General features: G+C 48.3%; 1 protein-coding gene across 3 annotated transcripts in view; it reads right to left on the reverse strand.

The window, feature by feature from the left end:
- The window catches only part of ripor2 (RHO family interacting cell polarization regulator 2), a 46,876-nt gene that overhangs the window by 3,176 nt on the left and 22,754 nt on the right, over window positions 1-20,946 (reverse strand). For all 3 annotated transcript variants that reach the window (XM_061256277.1, XM_061256280.1, XM_061256279.1), the window contains exons 7-21: window positions 14,819-14,968; window positions 13,986-14,049; window positions 13,293-13,336; window positions 12,926-13,051; window positions 12,041-12,189; window positions 11,685-11,814; window positions 9,879-10,496; window positions 9,345-9,511; window positions 8,481-8,646; window positions 5,790-5,922; window positions 5,099-5,260; window positions 3,361-3,534; window positions 1,878-2,080; window positions 1,647-1,730; window positions 1,046-1,136 (exon numbers count right to left, since the gene is read on the reverse strand). In XM_061256277.1, the coding sequence (XP_061112261.1) occupies window positions 1,046-1,136; window positions 1,647-1,730; window positions 1,878-2,080; window positions 3,361-3,534; window positions 5,099-5,260; window positions 5,790-5,922; window positions 8,481-8,646; window positions 9,345-9,511; window positions 9,879-10,496; window positions 11,685-11,814; window positions 12,041-12,189; window positions 12,926-13,051; window positions 13,293-13,336; window positions 13,986-14,049; window positions 14,819-14,968 (2,461 nt within the window). The remainder of the gene's footprint in view (window positions 1-1,045; window positions 1,137-1,646; window positions 1,731-1,877; window positions 2,081-3,360; window positions 3,535-5,098; window positions 5,261-5,789; window positions 5,923-8,480; window positions 8,647-9,344; window positions 9,512-9,878; window positions 10,497-11,684; window positions 11,815-12,040; window positions 12,190-12,925; window positions 13,052-13,292; window positions 13,337-13,985; window positions 14,050-14,818; window positions 14,969-20,946) is intronic.

The following is a 20,946-nucleotide window of genomic DNA, read 5'->3' on the forward strand; positions in this document are numbered from 1 at the left end:
GTTTGGTGATGTCAATGGGTCGCAGGCTTGATGCAGTTATTGCAAGCAAGGGATATGCTACCAAATATTAAGTGTTATTTACTTTCATTTACTTATACTTTTGCTCACCTAAAAAGTAGTTTAACACATCTAGGTGTAAAGGCCAGGAAATAAATGCTGAAATTCTGAACTCTTGTCTCGTTCATTTTTTTTTTATCTCAACCCCAAATTCAGTGTATTGCAAAAACGAAGGAATTAGCCTTGTGTCCAATACCTTTGGAGAGGACTATACATACATGCAATATATACAATAGAATACATAACACACATATACACATACAAGCGCACCTATAGTGTGCAACAAACACACACGTTCACACTACCACCCCTGTGGTTGCCACAATCATCTTGAAATGTGTCAATACAGGAACTTGCACAAAATCTGCCCATACCACAGTCTACCCAACTAACTCTAAACGAATGCTCCCGACAAGCTTGAATGGTAGCCTTTCAACGTTGGTGTGTGAACGGGTGAATTAGAGGCATCAGTTGTAAAGCACTTTGGATAAAAGCGCTAAATAAATGCAGTCCATTTAACATTTACCAATTGACTAAATAGAATACAGTCCATTTGACAATTTAAAGCAAGCACCCTCACATTTGAAAAGCAGCCCCTAGAGGAGACAAGAAGGCCTCCATTTCCACAGAGTTCACAAGCTGCTCTTAAATAAGACGCCGGGGGCACAGCCTCCAGGTAAATGAGACCACATTCTTCTTCAGGCATTTGGCCGACCTCTCTGCTATTCACGTGTGCACCTGTCAGAGCCGGAGCGTGGGAAACAGCCCGGAGAGAGAGTATCAAACACCCTCACATGGCTGCTCGCCCGCCAGAACACAATGGGCGCTTCCTTCCACGGAACCCGAGTTCTCCTGAGTGACACGGGCTCACGGCTCAAAGCCGCGAATCCTCGGGCGAGAGCCACAATGCGACGGAGCAGGAAGGAGAGCGGCGTCGCGGGACCGCCGTTCGAAACTCCGATCCGGCTATTGTTCCACTGTCACTCACCGAGGGTGAGGAGGGTTTCTATGGCGACGTGGCGGAGCTCCTCATCAGCCGAGTCGCACAGTGACACCACCGCCTCGATGCTTTCGTAGGCCTGAGAGAGAAAGAGAGAGACCGATGTCACAACGCTAAACTGCTAAAACCAAAAAGTACTGTGAGGTCCATAAGTATTTGGACAGAGGTACAATTTCTGTTCTTTTGGCTCTGTACTCCAGGACATTGAATTTTAATTGAGATGAAGGGTGAGGTTGAAGTGCAGAGTGACACCTTTAATTTGAGGGTATTTATGTCCATATTGGGTGATCCCTGTAGGAATTACATCCCTTTCTATACATACCCCACCCATTTTATGGGACTAAGAGTAATTTGACAGTTGGTTTCTCAGCCGTTTCTGATTAGTCAAAAAAATCAAATGTTTTGTGCAAGTATAATAAAGCTTTCAGTGTCTAGTCTTGATTGTAGACTTTTTATTGCTTTTGGAATCTGTTGGCATTTGGCAACATTAGGACCAGAGTTGTGCCAATGACATTATGAAGCTGAGAAATAACAAAATCATTTTCAGCTGTCCCCACCCCTGGTCCCACCTCCACCTCCACACACTGACCTGCAAGCAGCTGAGAGCGGCACAGGCACCCCTCTGGGCCTCCACTCCTGCCTCCGACAGGGCCTGAGTGTAGCACTCCACCGCCTGCACAACCACAAGCAGTAATTACTCCCAGACACCAGGTGGCGATCAAGTCAACCCCTTAATCCGCGGTTTACTTTGACTCAATCAAGGAAAATGTAAGCCGCAAACCTAACATGGGAAGAATCAGGTCTATTGGGCTCGGCTTACCTTCGACCTGAACGGGGGGTGGGTGGAGGCGGAGGTGAGGAAGGAGGCCGCAGCCTTGCTGAGCTGAGGCGCGTTGGCGGTCAGGAGCGCGGCCAGAGCTCTCAGTGCCTCCGGGTGGGGCTTTAGACTGGACACCGTCACCTCCGCCAGCTCCCTGAGGGCCCAATCCTGGTCATCGGAACATAGGCTCTCCACGAATACAGCTGTACAGGACACAGCATCACGACACAAAGTCAAGTGAAATATTCACTTATCTAGACCAGACTACATTTGGTCATGTTGGAGTCTCAACCCAATGGATTCTAGTCACTGTAAAAATAAAAATATACACTCACGGAGCACTTTATTAGGTATTTATTAGACTTATTTTCACTTGTTGGTCTTCTGCTGCTGTACCCGATCCAATGAATACCAGTGGTCACCAACCCTGTTCCTGGAGATCTACGCCCTATAGGTTCTCACTCCAACCTTAACAAAGCACGCGTCATTCAACAGCTTCAGATCTCATTCAGCTGCTAATTAGTAGAATTACATGTGCCAAATGAGGGTTGAAGTGAAAACCTTCAGGACGGTAGATCTCCAGGAACAGGGTTGGTGACCCCTAACTTAGTGGTTTGACGTGTTGTGTTCAGAGATGCTCTTCTGCATACCACTGTTGTAATGTGTGGTTATTTCAGTTACGATCACCTTCCTGTCAGTTTCAAGCAGTCTGGCCCTTTTCTGACCTCTCTCATTAACAAGGCATTAGACTGGTCCCATAGAACTGGTGCTCACTGGATGTTTTTTGTTTTTCCACACCATTCTCTGCAAACTGTTGTGCATGGAAATCCCATGAGATATTCAAACCACCTTGTCTGGCACCAATAATCAATCCACGATCAAAGTCACTAAAATCACATTTCTTTCCTATTCCGACATTAGGTCTGAAAAACAGCTGAACCTCTTGACCGTGTCTACCGTTCATACATTTAGTTGCTGCCACGTGATTGGCTGATTAAATAATTGCATTAACAAGCTAATGTATAGATTTACCTAATAAATGTGTACTCCATTTATAACCTATATTTTCTTGACCTCAAAGTGTCAATCCGTAATTTCTTCATATAAAAGAAATTACGTTTGATACCTTGTCAATATGCCATTTTTGTAGCAATATCGATTCAATGTATTTGCATTCTTAAATTTCTCTTTTGAGGACACATGCACAGGAACCTGCATGCTGAATGAAAAAGAAACAAGCACCTTGAGGTCCATGAACTTGTGACCACTAGTGACCACAGACCTCCTAAATCCACCAAAACTGAAAGATTATGGACATAATAATAATAATAATCATAATCATAATAATAATAATCATAATAATAATCATAATAATCATAATAGTAATAATAATAATAATCGTAATAATAATAATAATCATAATAATAATAATAATCATAATCATAATAATAATAATCAGCTCTGTGATGGGCCTGTGTCGTACCTTCCCGCGCCTCCTGCAGGAGGTGCCCTGACATGTCCGTCACGCCGTGTGCGGAGGCGTAGCCGTGGAACTGGAACACCGTCAGGACCTCCTGGGACAGAGCGGAGGGCGAGCCGCAGGGGGAGGAGCCCAGCTCGGTCCTGTCCATCATCTCGCTCACCAACCGGCGGATTACTGCAGAGACACAGAGCACAGCTCTCTCAGGATCAACACGTCTGAACATACGCACCCAAATCCCCCACACAGTGCATTATTATTCATCACAGGCAATTACTCCTCAAGTCTTACACATTCACCTCTTACAAACTTGTAGGCTCTTTTGATGGGTACAATTTAAATCCAATATTTGAGGGGAACAGTAGAATCCTTCCCTTAAAACCCTCGGCCAAAGAATGACCCTACTACAGCAGCCTGACTGCTACAGCACAGACAGCCCCAAGACACCCACTGGATAAACTACAGCATGTCTAGGAGACATGCCCTGCATTAGTGTCAGTGTAGAGTGACCTCACGGCAAAAAATCCATTAGCTTGTTTGAAGTTACTGTTTGCTTGTGTTAATGCGAAGGAACAAAGACATTAAGGTCAAAGGCTGTATGTCTGCTGGGAGAGAGACAGAGAAAGACTCCTAGTAAGTGCTTAATTCAGAAAGTGGTCTAATAGTAATAAGGAATAAAAATAAATGGTTATTTTAAATCACGTGATTGTCTTTATGTTAACACACACTGTCAACTAAGAATCAATTTAGAAAATTCCCCTTACCCCATTGCCAAATCTTGATTTATCTATTTATATATTTATTCATTCAGACTGTCTCACCACATTGGCAATTGTTTTGTCTTATTTCAGCAGTAATAGAAATAAGATTTAATCTAAATATATGATTAACACAAGACTGAAATACTTGTTGATATTGAGTGGTTTTTCTTGTAGTGCAGGATCAGCTCATATACGGAGCAGTCCATAAGTATTGGGACAGTGGTGCAATTTCTGTTCTTTTGGCCCAGTAGATAATGTACATACTGTCACCATTAATTTGAGAGTATTTACATCCAGATAGGGTTATCTTGGGTAGGAATGACATTCCTTTCTAAACATAGTCCCAATTAGGGGACCAAAAGTAACTGGACGGTGGCTTTTCAGCAGTTTCTGAGTCAGGTGTATTCAATGGCTTCCTTTGTGCAGGTGTAAAAAAAAAGCTTTCAGGATCTTGTCTTGATTCTAGGCTTTTGATTGCTTTGAGGTATTTGGAGTTTCAAGTTAATGCCGTGTGTCAATATGAGGACCAGAGTTGTGCAAGTAAAAGTTAAGGGAGCCATTATGAGACATATCAAAAAACAGTCAGAGACAGACCAATAGGGGTACTAAAATAGCCCAGATGTGCTCCTTGTGCCGACTAAAGCAAAGAACAGACTCCAAAGGCCATTATTTGGATATACCTGACTAATCAGAAACAGCTGAGAAGCAAACTGTCCAATTACTTTTGGTCCACTAAAATGGGGGGACTATGTATATGGATCACCTGGTATGGCTGTGAATATCCTCAAATTAAAAGGTGACAGTCTGCACTTTCACCTCATAATCATGGTTTCAATTCAAATCCAATGTGCTGGAGCCAGAAGAACAGAGATTGCACCACTGTGTAAATACTTAGTGTATAAGAGGGTCTCTCAGTGTTATAATATGCTTTAGATGGGGGTGGGGGTGGGGGGTTCAGGGAGAGGTCAGGGAGGTCGTACTTGAGTCGGCGGTGTGTGTGCGGCTGGCCTGCAGGGCGGCGCTGAAGCTGCGGTCCATGTGCTTGACCACCCTCTCTGCCGTGGTGTGGAACAGGCTCCCGGAGCCACTGCAGGTCGACCACAGGGACAGCAGCGCTGGCTTCTCCGCCAGGCCCGAGACCACTGAGGGGAAGAGAGACACACGCACACATAGAGTCAGGGACAGGAGACACGGAGACACACACACACACACACACACACACACAGTCAGGGACAGGAGACACACACACACACACACAGACACACACACACACACAGTCAGGGACAGGAGACACAAACACACACACCCACACACACACACACACACACACAAACACAGAGTCAGGGACAGGAGTCACACATACGTGCACACGCACACGAACGCAAACACACACACACACACACAGTCAGGGACAGGAGTCACACATACATGCGCACGCACACGAACACACACACACAAACACAGAGTCAGGGACAGGAGTCACACATACGTGCACACGAACACACACACACACACACACACACAGTCAGGGACAGGAGTCACACATACATGCGCACGCACACGAACACACACACACACACACACACACACACACACAGTCAGGGACAGGAGTCACACACACACTCAGCATTTCTGCTTCAGCCCTCTCTCCAGCTCTCCGGGGGAACTCACCATCAGCAGCCGAGACTACACTTCCCAGGCGCTCTGTGCTGATCTCTCCCAGCTCCTCCAGCAGCTGAGTCTGAGTGGAGATCTTGTGCAGCCAGGCTTTGCGTTGCGAAGGGCTTCCCCCGGTGGACAGGAGCTGCAAGCGCACACAGTCAATGAGCTAAGAGACTATTGAAAGACCAAGTAGTGATCATCAGGGCTTATAGACAAGATGAAAAGTTTCACCAATCTATAAACCGAGTTTAAACCTCATTTTAGGACCGGTGAATTATTAATGAGTGTGTATATGGTGAGTACAGTATATGTGTGTGTATATATGGTTATGCTGCTGCCAGATATGCAATAGATACAAAACAAAAAGTTTCTCCTGAATATTTTTTCCATTGAGTTCAAAAGGAAAATTTGTCAGGAGAAACAAGAAAAACAATCTGTTAATGTGCACATTAACCACATATTTACATTACAAATCTCAAATTGTACAGAGGCAAATAAATCAATGATGGGCCTTTGTCCCAAACATTATGGAGGGCACTGGTGTGGACATATGGTGTAGATGTATGCATACATGGTGTGTACACATTACATTACATTACATTACATTATAGGCATTTGGCAGACGCTCTTATCCAGAGCGACGTACAGTTGATTAGACTAAGCAGGAGACAATCCTCCCCTGGAGCAATGCAGGGTTAAGGGCCTTGCTTAAGGGCCCAACGGCTGTGCGGATCTTATTGTGGCTACACCGGGATTAGAACCACCGACCTTGGTGTCCCAGTCATTTACCTTAACCACTACGCTACAGGCCACATGGTGTACACATGGTGTATGTGTGTGTATATATGGTGTGTACACATGGTGTATGTGTGTGCATATATGGTGTGTACACATGGTGTATGTGTGTGTATATATGGTGTGTACACATGGTGTATGTATATATGGTGTGTACACATGGTGTATGTGTGTGTATATATGGTGTGTACACATGGTGTATGTGTGTATATATGTTGTGTACACATGGTGTATGTATGTATGGTGTGTACACATGGTGTATGTGTCTACAGTCAGGTCCATAAATATTGGGACATCGACACAATTCTCATCTTTTTGGCTCTATACACCACCACAATGGATTTGAAATGAAACGAACAAGATGTGCTTTAACTGCAGACTTTCAGCTTTAATTTGAGGGTATTTACATCCAAATCAGGTGAACGGTGTAGGAATTACAACAGTTTCTATATGTGCCTCCCACTTTTTAAGGGACCAAAAGTAATGGGACAAACTAACAATCATAAATCAAACTTTCACTTTTTAATACTTGGTTGCAAATCCTTTGCAGTCAATTACAGCCTGAAGTCTGGAACGCATAGACATCACCAGACGCTGGGTTTCATCCCTGGTGATGCTCTGCCAGGCCTCTACTGCAACTGTCTTCAGTTCCTGCTTGTTCTTGGGGCATTTTCCCTTCAGTTTTGTCTTCAGCAAGTGAAATGCATGTTCAATCGGATTCAGGTCAGGTGATTGACTTGGCCATTGCATAACATTCCACTTCTTTGCCTTAAAAAACTATTTGGTTGCTTTCGCAGTATGCTTCGGGTCATTGTCCATCTGCACTGTGAAGCGCCGTCCAATGAGTTCTGAAGCATTTGGCTGAATATGAGCACATATTATGGCCCGAAACACTTCAGAATTCATCCTGCTGCTTTTGTCAGCAGTCACATCATCAATAAATACAAGGGAACCAGTTCCATTGGCAGCCATACATGCCCACGCCATGACACTACCACCACCATGCTTCACTGATAAGGTGGTATGTTTTGGATCATGAGCAGTTCCTTTCCTTCTCCATACTCTTCTCTTCCCATCATTCTGGTACAAGTTGATCTCATCTCATCTGTCCATAGGATGTTGTTCCAGAACTGTAAAGGCTTTTTTAGATGTTGTTTGGCAAACTCTAATCTGGTCTTCCTGTTTTTGAGGCTCACCAATGGTTTACATCTTGTGGTGAACCCTCTGTATTCACTCTGGTGAAGTCTTCTCTTGATTGTTGACTTTGACACACATACACCTACCTCCTGGAGAGTGTTATTGATCTGGCCAACTGTTGTGAAGGGGTTTTTCTTCACCAGGGAAAGAATTCTTCTGTCATCCACCAGTTGTTTTCCGCGGTCTTCTGGGTCTTTTGGTGTTGCTGAGCTCACTGGTGCATTCTTTCTTTTTAATAATGTTCCAAACAGTTGATTTGGCCACACCTAATGTTTTTGCTATCTCTCTGATGGGTTTGTTTTGATTTTTCAGCCTAATGATGGCTTGCTTCACTGATAGTGACAGCTCTTTGGATCTCATATTGAGAGTTGACAGCAACAGATTCCAAATGCAAATAGCACACTTGAAATGAACTCTAGACCTTTTATCTGCTCCTTGTAAATGAGATAGAGGGAATAACACACCTGGCCATAGAAGAGCTGAGCAGCCAATTGTCCCATTACTTTTGGTCCCTTAAAAAGTGGGAGTCACATATAGAAACTGTTGTAATTCCTACACCGTTCACCTGATTTGGATGTAAATACCCTCAAATTAAAGCTCCAAATCCATTGTGGTGGTGTACAGAGCCAAAAAGAGGAGAATTGTGTCGATGTCCCAATATTTATGGACTTGACTGTATATATGGTGTGTGAATATACTGTATTGTACCTGGAGGAGATGGCTGCAGTACTGCAGGTGAATGATGATGGCAGTGTCCAGGCTCTCGTTGCCGGTGGTGAGGGGCAGGGGGCTGCCGGCCACGCTGTTCCCCACTCCGGTGTCCTCTGTCAGGGCTTCACTCAGGTGGCCCCTGGCCTCAGGGTGCTGCCCCGGCCTGCGCCGTTAGGAAACAGGACAAAACACACGGTCACCACAAGGGGGCAGTAGAGCACCGCTTCATCTCTATTAAAACACTGCAATGTTATGAGCATTGTGCAGATGAACAGCCTGGGAAAATGAATAAAACCCTGTTCAGTGAAAGTGTACATATGCTTAGCCTAGTTAATGTACAGTACATGAAAACAGTGAATTACATGCAGCTTTTGTATCAGCTAATATATAACATCTATCCTTATTTAAAATGGATGACCAATTAAAAGATGATTCACAAAGCAAGAAGAAGCGTCATGCAAGACCCACTGCGCTATGATGATGCTTCCCACAACTGTGACGCAAAGAAAGAGAGGGAGGGAGAGAGTAAGAGAGAGACATATAAAGAGGGAAGGTTGGATATCCACGCAAAGGCCCTGAGAAATGGCTACAGCAGTCACACCGCACAGAACACCCCCCCACAAACTCACACTCACACAGTCCAGAAAAAACCTACACAGGGCTTGAGTCATAACCTGAGCCCACTGCACACGGGCACAGAGCTACAGAAGGAGAGACAGGGGGGAGAGAGACAAGCGGGGTTAGTCACAGACTGAACACACACACTCACACACCTCTCATCTCACCGGGCAGCAGGGGTGCAAGCAGTGTTACATTAGTGGACAGTGGCCGCCAGGAGAGGGAGGGGCTGCGTGTACTCACCCAATCCGCTCCGCCTCCATGTCAAAGAACACGGGGCGCGGAAGGGCGTCCTCGCCCGTGTCATCGTCGTCAAAGTCCGAGGTGTTGAGGAAGTCGAAGCTCTCTAAAGCGCTCTCAACCGTCAGACTGAGACTGGACGACCTGCTCCGGTGGGTGGGCGCCCGACACTGAGGGGAACACAAGACCTGGCCAATTAAAACATGAGGCCTGGGAGTTGCAGATACGGGTCAGGAGCTTCAGTTAATTGTCACATCAACCATCAGAATGGGGGGGAAAATGTGGTGCTGATCTCCTGGGATTTTCACACACAACACTCTCTAGAGTTTACTCAGAATATAATGTGTTGACTGATATTATGTGTTGACTATTACAATCAGTTGTGAATCAGAGGGTTAGCGTCAGCACTGCTATTTCTCTAAATCTGAATGAACTCATAGTATTCCCTTTGTTAAATGTCACAATGTAAATGTACGTAAATCTCAAATGAAAGTAAAATCTTCACATGAAGAATATGTTCTACGGGAAGCGGCTCACCTTCAGCAGGTCCTCCAAGCGCATCACTTCCTGCTCCAGCTCCTGCAACTCGCGGCACACCTCCCCCAGGCTCTCCAGCCGAAGAAGCAGGCCCTGCACGGCCTCCTCCAGGCCGGGCTCCAGAGGGGACCCCCGGCCCACCTCGGGGCCCCCCCAGCTGAGGGGCGCCTCGGGCAGCATGTCGGCCGACGTCAGCCTCTTCACCAGCTGCTTGGTGAGGCAGCCCTCGTCCGTGTCCAGCTCCACGGGTTTCAGCTCCTCCGAGGCCTCGTCGGGCCCCCCGTGGTCCAGGAACACGTCCTCGGGGGCCACCGCCGAAAGCTGCTCGGAGCACAGAGAGGGCGAGCCGTTGCGCTCCCACTCCGATTCCGCCTCGCTGGCCGTGTCCGCCGCCTCTCGGTCCGGCTCCCGGTCCTGCTCCTCCCCGGACCGCCGCCCATCCCCCCCGGCCCCCGGCGCCAGGCGAGGGTGCCGGTCGCTCTCCGGAGGCGTGACCGTGATCTCGGGGTTGGACGGGGCGGGGCTGGACCGGGGAGTGTCGCTGGAGCTGAAGGAGAGACGCTTGCACTCGGGGGCACCGCTGACGCCATTCTCGAAGACTTCGTCGGGGAGGACCGACTGTCGGAGAGGGAGAGGGAGAGGGAGAGAGAGAAACCATCAAGACAGGCAGGAGAGCAGAGGCCAGAGGTTCACCCCAAACGTGCCGTTTTAAGTCCCACCACCACAACGGTCTGTCTTCCTGGCTGGTGTTTGAAGAGACCAGCCTTCACTCCCTTTCAGTCCCAAGCCCAATATGAAGTGGCTACACCCAAATCCCAAGGGCTCTTCACTTTAGTTAAGAAAATGTATAAGGGTTTTATTAGGGTCTCAAAACAATAGTATAGCAGTCATTTTGATAAGTTGAGAAGTTATAAGGTCGAGAGTGCCATATGGAACTCTTGGGGTTTTACGGTAGCGCTATATGGCACTCTTGGGACTGAAAGGCTTAAAGGGGGTGAGTGTGTGGCACTCATTTCACAGTCAGGACTCTCCTTGCTGTTAGTTTCCACTGCACTCATTTCTCACACATATTCATGCAGGCCAGTTAGCATGAGCTAGGCTAACACTGCAGAGCCTAAAAGGAGCACAGAATGTGTCTGTTACTCTATGGGCACAGTTTTCTTATGACCCCCGGAGGTGTTTTGGGGCCATTTTAACAGGACTTCCGAAGCCATGCTCACACAGGGGAAGACCACCGGCCAGGGGAGAGGAGGAGCCTCCACTGTGTCGACCGCACACAAAAAGCAGAGCACAGCAACCGCACGCACGACGGGCGCGGTGACCGCACACCCGGGGGGGGACGTGCCAACCGCACTCACATAGACTTCCAGGCTGGACCGTGGCCGCGGCCGCAGGGAGGCCAGGTCCCCGAAAGAGCGACTACGCCCCAGCTTCTCGAGGAAGGTGCTCCGCAGGGCGCGGAGGAACGAGGGCCGCTGCCGGTCCTCCGGGCGTGGCTGCCATTTCTTCAGCAGACAGCCGGAGGGGGGGGGGGGGGGGGGGGGGGGCGGTGTTCGGGTTAGTGAGGCGAAGCAGCGAGCAAGCGGAAGCGCACGTACACTTATGGACTCACCACACACACGTAAACAACAGCACCCCCTAAGGCTTTCACCAACACGACCATTAATGCTAATTTGGAAGCGGTTCAGAAGGCACACCGAGGTTAAAGTAGGGTCAGGAAGAGTTTGAACTTGTGACAGGAAGCCACGTAATTTAAGAGCTCGGAGAGGACATGGCCTTGAGAGGGACGGAGGGAGAAAGACTCACGAAAAAGGAGGTGTCCTGGAAGGTGGGCGTCTCGGGCGTGCCCTGGCTGTACACCGACACCCGTCTCTGCAGGGCCGTGGCTTTGCTCAGGTTCCCGGAGGAGAGGGTCAGGTCCTCCACATCGAACGGACTGCAGAAACAGACAGAGGGGACAAAGTCAGAGAGCAGTGACCCTCCAAACCTACTGCACGGTTATGCTGTCCGTCTTGGAACTTCACACCCTTGGAGGTCTTAAATGACATTTTCCAACAGCTAGTTTCCTCTGTTTTCAGAATTGCTCTTCTCTCAAGACACAGGCCTCATTTTCAAACACAGTCTCTCTTTCAGCTCCTAAACCAATAGGGGACTGTACTTACAACCACGTGACCTCCAGGTTGAGCTTGATGGTGCCGAGGTCGTTGACATCGACGGCGACCACCTGTGGCATGGCGGTGAACAGGTCCTTGGTCTCGCAGATGACGCTGCCCACCAGTATGTGGGTAGCCAGGCCTTTGAGCTCTGTTACCTGAGGGGGAAGACCAGAGAAAGACCCGCTGTCAAGGAAACCAAGGACTGTCAATCAACAATTGGCCTACATGCCAATACAGAGCAGAGACAGAATTACAGAAAGAGCCACTTCTAGTGAGATTCTCTTAATTTGAGGTTGAAATCCACCCCAAGGGTCACGGGCCAAGAGTGAATCACTCCTCTAGCTCTGAATTTGAAGTCTACCTCACAACCAGACAGTAGATTTCTGGACCAGTCAAATATATATGCATAAATTAATAATCAGTGACAGATTTGGGTGACTGAAACAAAACCAAACGCTACCTTTGCACTCCCATGATACTGTAAATGATCATCCTGATATCCTACCATGTGTCTGTGTAAGTGAAGGATTCATTTAAATAAATAATAGTTAAAAAAAATTTGATTTCACATAAGAAGATACATCTTCTCCATAAACATGTAAACCTGCTTCACGCTGTCAGTAGACACACAAGTTTGTTACAGTTATTTAGAAGATGCTTTTATCCAAAGTGAAAAAAGGGACAATCCATCCTGGAGGAATGTGGGGTTAAGGGCCATGCTCAAGGGCCCAACAGCTTCATGGATTCTATCGTGACTACATCAGGTTTGAACCACCAACCTCCTGGGTCCCAGCCATGAACTTTAGCCACTAGGTTACAGGCTGTCCCAAGTATTTCCACACGTATTTCCACAATGCTAGCCAGCCTAGAGAAGCTGGTGTGGGGCCCTACCTTGATGGTGATGAGGTCTGTTATGAGCGGCATGAACACCATCTCCTCTCCATCCCAGCTCTGCCGGGAGTTCACCTCAATCTTCCCCTTCAGCTTCCAGCGCTGGCGGCCATAGCGCATGAATATCTGACGAGACACGGCGAGGGTGTGAGAATACAGGTGCTGAACAACGCGCTCACTTAACAAACATCGCAATATATCAGTCAGGTCATGTCATGGTAGCTGCAGGGAAAAAGTAGAGGTTTTGTTGGACTGAGACCAGCCCTGGTAAAGAAGAAGGTAGATGTTTTGTTTAGATTGGTCACCGTAAAGGAGGATAGGATTTCTCACAGAAAGGTCAAAATGGCCGATAGTAAATGTAGCTTACTTCATACTGATCTCCTGGACAGAGACGTGCAAATCCTGCCAGACCTGTGAAAGACAGACAGACAGAAAGGCAGAGTGAGAGTGCAGAAGTACATAAGTTATTCATTGTCAGTGCCTTTGTAGCAACGTGTTAATGATACTTAAGTGGCTAACAAGCTGCAGTGCATTTACATGATCAGTTACGCCAAATGAACCACTTAACAGCACCTCTGTCCACAAGCCACTGCGCGCGCACACACACACACACACACACACACACACACACACACACACACACACAGGCAGGCATAAACACACACGCAGGCAAGCAGGCAGGCAGACACACACACGGGCAGACGCACGGGCAGACGCACGGGCAGACGCACGGGCAGACGCACGCGCACACACACGCGCACACACACGCGCACACACACGCGCACACACACGCGCACACACACGCGCACACACACGCGCACACACACGCGCACACACGCGCACACACACGCGCACACACAGGCAGGCATAAACACACGCACACGCAGGCAGGCAGACACACACACACACACACACACACACACACACACACGCACACGCACACGCACACGCACACGCACGCGCACACGCACGCGCACACGCACGCGCACACGCACGCGCACACGCACAGGCAGGCAGACGCACACACACCTGAAGGAAGGGGTAACCTCAGGGATCCTACCTTTCATCTTAATGTGGAACTCCCCCAGCAGGTTTTCCAGCTCGCCTTCGAACGTGCACATATTCTGCCCAAAACAACAACACAAAACAACCCTTAACAGCGCTGCTTTCTCACCGGGAAAGTGCATTTGGACCCCATCCAGGAATTCACTACGACTGAGTGGAAACAAAGCTGTGAATTAACAAGATGAGGGGTTTGAAACCGACAGCATTTGGGGGAAATTAGAATGCGTTTACTGCGTCCTGCCCACCATCTGTTTTGCTTTATGCGTTAGGTAGTGTGTGCCTGTGTTTATATCACGCCGTGTGCGGTAGTGCGGGTGGGCGTGTTGCCCTCTGTCTGAGGTAGCGTGTATGTGTGCATTTGTGGTTTTATACTCAATGAGACACTGAGTAGCTGTCTGTGTGTGTGTGTGTGTTTGTGAAGAATGATTCACAAGGTTGTGTGTATGTGTGTACATTTGTGGTTTTATGACATGCTGTATCAGACAGTATGTGTGAGTGAACAATGATTCACAAGGTTGTGTGTACGTTTGTGGTTTTATGACAGGCTGTATGAGACGGTGTGTGTGTGTGTGTGTGTGTGTGTGTGTGTGTGTGAGAAAGAGAGTGTGAAAAATGATTCACAAGGTTGTGTATGTGTGCGTACATTCGTGGTTTTATGACATGCTGTATAAGACAGTGTTTGAGTGAAGAATGATTCAGAAGGTTGTGGGTATGTTTGTAGTTTTATGAATGATATAGTGTGTGTGTGTGTGTGTGTGTGTGTGTGTGTGAGAAAGAGAGTGGGATGCTTATGTTTGTGTTTGAGACACACTGAGTATGTGGGCTCACCTCGCTGTACTCTCGGCAGCGGCGGTTGACCTCGGCCAAGCTCTCCCTGGTGCCTTTCGTGGAGGGCGAGGCGGAGAAGGCCTGCTTCATCTTACAGGCCCCATCACGCAGGCGTCTCTGGATGCAGAAGGCTTCGTACAACTCGTCCACCTGCACGGAACCACAGAAACGGTCAGAAACGGTCAGAAACGCTCACAAAGCGTCAGAAGAGCCGGCATCACCAGGATACAGGCAGCCTTTGAAGTCTGGGATACGTTTCAGTTCTGTAATCAAAAGAAGCCCCTGGCTGATAAAAATCAAAGTGGAAAACAAGTTTGAGTCCCCCCCCCCCCCCCCCCCCTTCTGCGCCTACGGCTCAGAACACATAACCGTCTTATCAAGGAAATGCAAGCCTCAGGACAAGGGCCAGATTTGACAGTGTGGCGTGTCTATTTCGGTCTCGTCAGGGGAGGGGGGCATTCGCACTGGCTTCTGACTCAGGAGCGCCTGCCTTTCTCATGGTAATGGGCGCTCGGCGTGTTTACATCCGATCGCACGCTCGCCCACTTTCCGTCCGTATTAGCTATGCTAATCCCGTATCCTGGAGAGAGAGGCGGAAGATAAACAGAGGGAGAAGAGGTACAGGGAGGGAGGCAGAAAGAAAGGAAGGGAGGGAAAATGTGAAAATGACAGAGGGCAAGTGGGACAGGGAGACGGAAAGAGAAAGCAACAAGAAGCACAGAACTGAATTCCCCTCTCCAAATGCTACATGTGGCCAGATACCACTGACACTAACTGTCATTATCCTGGCCCAGGTCAATGAGTTCTGCAAATGGCCTCTAATCAGGCCCCCCAAACAAACTACACTTCCCACAGTCCTTCCAGGATCAATTCACATAATCATACATCTTCACATTTAAAACAATATTGACTCATTTCAATCAAAATCAGAACATCGCCTGACATGCTGTATATTTAGACCTGCATTTTAAACATATTTTTAAGGGCTGAAAAAAAATCCTACAGCGGCAAAACATCAAAAGGAATTTTTCAAAAGTGTGCACACAGCGCCAAGGTAAAAAAAAAAAAAGTGTCTGAAATATTGATGCCTGTGTCAGGTGCTCATTGGGGAAATGGTAAGACAATTGAGGGTAGGTGGTGTTTTTCAACATTTCCAAGCTGCGGCCAACGTTCCCAAGCGTCTTTCGTGGAGGGAAGTCCAGCACTTCAGAAGAAAACTGCCCCAAGGAAGAGGATACAACAAGGGGATGAAGGAAAGTGCGGTTGATGATACTGCAGCCAGTGGGAAGGGTATCTTCCGTGTGGTTTTCACATCAGTTCCCCTTCCCATTTGGTTTGACTCCCCCCCGCCCCGGTTGTTTGCGCTTCAGTGAGCTTTTGTCCCCGGTCCCAGCCTGCCACGTATGGCTCGTCACCCGCCTTCTCCCAAGCCGACCCGGGCCCCCCTTCCCTGTTCCCATACCCACCCCCACTGTGGTATGTGTGCCTGTTCATTTGAACGTGTGACAATTTTCACACCCTTAACCAAGCACCGTTTGGTAAATACCAAATGGTAAATGGACTGCATTCATATACGCTTTTATCCAAAGCGCTTTACAACCATTTCTTCCTTCTTCCGCTGCTAAACACTGCATACATTTTTCTTTTCCGATATCATTTTTAGCTCTTCCGAAAACTTTTAATTACTCCAAGTTGTGACATGCAGACCGTGTGGGAACCGTCCACCTCGGATGCACCGAGCCCATTAGCACACACGGCGTCTTGCGTGTGAGAGGTATCCGGGGAATTCGGAGTGACTGATGCAGCGGAGGTCCGGTCAGGCCACCTGCTCGAGTCCTTCTCCGGTCCCCGCACAGAGACAGCGGGGCTGATGGATTAGTCCCCAGGAATGCTGACAATTTACGCAGGGATGCTGGGGAACTACGGAAGAACGCCCAGCACCCCCTCTCTCGCAGCCGCTCGTCTGGACTGACTTTCACCGTTAGTGTTTCACGCTGTGCCCATTTGTACAGCTGTTACTTTCGCCCGGGCAATAAACGCTAAAACAAATAGCAATAAATACTTTACATAGCGTAGCAGAGGAAAATCACGCGGTTTAAGCAGTACTGCCGTACAGCGTTTTACATAATTTGACTTTCAAATTGAAGACTTTCAAAACTGCTGTGTCCTTGATCAAGGCACTTAACTGGAGTGGCTCTTAAATATTCAGTAGCACAAATGGATGGTTTGTAAAATGCAAGCCATGTAAAACATGCTGAATGCAAGTTAAGCAAACAAATATGCAACGCCATGTTATGTGACCGTGCCGGGATATAGCTTTCAGGTTTCTGGAATCTATACCTGCTCTACACTGATGACACAGCGATTTGGAAAACAGATACTGGTTTCTTCCAACTAAATTAAGAAGCTGAACAACCAGTCCAGGCAGGCTCTAGGCATCTCCATCTTCCAGTTCTCTTCTTTCCTTCTTCTCCGTGTCAAAGACATGGGCCCCGGAATGCACACTGGCTGTGCTACCAGCAGGGGGAGCACTGTGAGAGCCAGCACATTTGCATTTGCTCTGGTTAAAAACCAATAAACAAACCAAGCTCATATTCAAACAGATGGTCACCCTGATGGACACATTGAGGATGTAACCAAGTGAAGGCAGACACACACACCTCATGCCTAACTTTTAGAGCTACTGGATGATTCGGACAGGCACCGGGGGCAGGGTAACCGGAGGGAAGAGGATTCTACTACCCCGCCGCTTCACAGCCACGCGATCCCCAGAGCTGACTGCGTCATAAGCAAACTCAGAATAAACCACAATCCAATGGAACAAGCAATTCCCTTAGATAGGGTGTTCACACAGAACCTTCAAAGCACAAAAGCAGCTTAAAATGAGGCAAGTAAACAGTATACAAAGACAAGAGGCAAAAAGGGCGCACAGCACATGATGTTTGACATTTAACTGGGGCAGCAGGACAAGTGGGCGGGTGTGTCAGATAGCTGTAATCCTCTTGTTACTGCAGATACACGTAAAATAATCAGCTGTGTGGTGGTGGATTTGCCCGACGACACTGCAGCAGCGGCAAGATGAATTCGTGATTAAACAAAAGATTAGCAAGCAAGTCCCCTCGATCAAAAGCAGCTATACCAACAGCAGCACAGGATTAACGGGTGGATCAGGGGAGAGACATTCCATACGTACAGAGCAGAGTCACGGTGAGACAAGTAGAATAGCACAAACTCTAAGGGACATTGATTCTGAAAACACTTAAGGGAACTAGGCCCCGAAACAACATGAGCTACAGATGGCTGCAATACAGGCCTGACAGAGCATCACCAGAGAAGACACCCAGCAACTGGTGATATCCATGAATCGCAGACTTTAAGCAGTCATTGCAAAGGATATGCAACAAAACATGTCTACTTTCATTTATACAAAATGTATGTGTCCCAAACATTATGGTGACTGGAATGATAATGGGGGACTATGTATAAACACATAAACACTATGTCATTTCTGACAATGTTCACTTTAACCACACAATTTGTATTACAAATCCCAAATTGTGGAGTACAGACAGTTATTTTTGCACCAAACATTATGGAGGGCACTGTATGTGTGTGTAAAATGGTAAACAGTAAGGTGATAAATAATAAATAGCAGAGTAACAATGGAAGAACACACAGGGTGGGAGTTCTGTGCCAGTGAGTTTGTGGGTGGGGGGTCATGTGATCCAAGTTGCGTCCCTGAGTGTCAGGTTTCCGTGTGATGGTGGCACAATGCGCGGTGGGACTCGAGTGTCAGCCAGAGATATGATGCGGAACAGACGCTCCTCTCACACACACACACACACACACACACACACGTCTCCTTGGGACGAACTGAGAGGCGTGGTTGGTTGCCTCCCACCTCACAACTCACAACATCCACCGACCGACTGCCAGGTCTGCCAAACCTCCAGCGAGGAGAACGGGCACAGAGTTGTGACCGTGTTAATTACACCTGCGTTGGCAGACAGGCATCCTAACAGACAGCTGTAGAAGGATTAGGAGGGGTTGTGTTCTTGGCCTGCTCGCCGAATAGGCATACATCTAGTATCCCCTGTGGCAAAGACCAAAAGAGGCAGGCTTTTCTCTCCAGCTGGTCTGCGCATACTTTAAGAGCACTCAGCTGCAGTGAACGGAAGCCCTATTTATAGCAGCCCTTTGAGGAGTAATCTCGGTGCAGTATGGCATTTGAAAGCAATGATTAAAAAAAGACACACACACACACACACACACACACACACACACACACACACTTCTCAAAGGCCCTGCCCTGCCCTCCTCAGCGCCACCTGTCCTGCAGTTTCCTGTTTGCCCCGCCCTCCTTCCTGTTGCCAATCGACAAACCCTCGCTGCGGCTGTCACAACAACCTCTTTCGAAACGGCACTGCCGAGAAACTGTCGGCTTCCATTAAACGCACGCTGTTTTCCGTTCGTTCGGCGAGGGGAATTATGAGGCCGGTTTAAGCTCCGACGGCGATTATGCAGAACGGCTAGCTGGGATGCAGACACCGCCAGACAGGGCCCTGAGTGAGCACAAAGCCAACACCGCGGAATGGAGGATTTGTTAAAAACACCGCTTTCCTTTGTGCAGCTGAGAGCAGTAATATCACCGGGACGCGGTTTCAGTTTCCTAACGTCAGTGTTTTTCTGGGCGGTCCGATTGTCCCGGCGGGACCAGTTTATTAGGATTGATCCGAGCAGATAGCAATCTGCTGACAGCTGCCTCCTGGCCCGCTGCAGGCGTGGCCACAGCGAGAGAAATGCAGATAAGCATCGGTTAGCCACCCACTGTAGCCACAGCTATCCCAGCAGGCACTGCAGCACAGTCGTCTGACAAAAGCTCGTTTCCTATTCAGGTGAAGGGAGCGTACAGCGCCCAACCCCCAGACCCCCCACCAGTTTGTGAGGCCATGGCAGACCCCCCGCGGAGGGATGAGCTCGACGGAGCTCTCTCCCCAGGGCCCGCCACCGCTCAGCTGAGAGACTGCGGTGCGGTTCTCCTCCTGAAAAACACAGCCGCCATACGCTAGCCCCCCCCTCCTCAAACAACCCTCGTTAGCACCCGTTGTATGAAGCCCTTGTATGTTCAGCTCTCAGACGGGCTCTCGATGGCTCTAGAGGATTGTTTTGACCTAGATTCGGCGTGGTTTCAGTCTGTTGCTTACAAAACAGAACAGAGAATAGACAAAACAACAAAACCAAAAAAGTTCAGAAATCGGGTCTCGGATTATGAGGCGCGACTGAAGGCTTTAAGGGTTTGGAAACGGGGGCTGGGAAACTGCAGAGACGGAGGACGCGGCGGCTGCAGAGAGGGTCAACGTCAACAATGACTCACTCTTCGCCGGCTTCAAAGCCTCCCGTCTTCAGGTTTCCATGGATACCTTTGGTTCAGCGCTGCCCTCGGATCTCTGCTTTTGGACGGCTCCTGATTGGCTGTCAGGCGGCGCGAGCGTATCACAGCCGGGCTGATTTATGCAGGGCCGTTCAGAGCAGGCAGCGAGAGGATGGGAATGGGGGAGGCCCCGGGCCTTCAAAGGGGGGCATGTGTGGCACCGCTATGAAGCCTGGGGGCCTCACTGTGGACCCTCACATGAAGCAAACTCACAACGCGACTGTTGGCAGTCCAGCCAAAATTCGACAGTTTCCCTCAATCTCTCAGTCAAATGCAGTGATGAGAAGACCTCCATTTGAGGCCAACTATCCATCCGGAACACCTTGCTTAACTGAAACTATGAGCATGTCAATTTGAGTCTTATTCATGCACAGAGTTACAAAAGAGTAATTATTCATTACTCTGTTACAACAGAGGGTGCTCAGGACCATGGAAAATGCTAGATCACTGGCAACGATACTTAATAAGCTGGCCGGATATAAGTGCTATAGGTAGAAAGAACAGAAGAAAATAAGAACATAAGAAAACAAGAAGAGGGGGAGAGGAAGACAGGAGTAGAGGAAGAGAGGTACAGATGAAAGGGGAGCAGAGCAAGTGTTTCTGCTTTCTGGATCATTAACGATGTACAGCAGAGAAACGCAGAGAAGAATCTAATTTATACTCCCAGTGTTCTGAACGCAAGGAGTCAAGGTTCACA

The sequence above is a fragment of the Conger conger genome, chromosome 9, assembly GCF_963514075.1.
Source record: "Conger conger chromosome 9, fConCon1.1, whole genome shotgun sequence".
Lineage (NCBI taxonomy): Eukaryota > Metazoa > Chordata > Actinopteri > Anguilliformes > Congridae > Conger > Conger conger.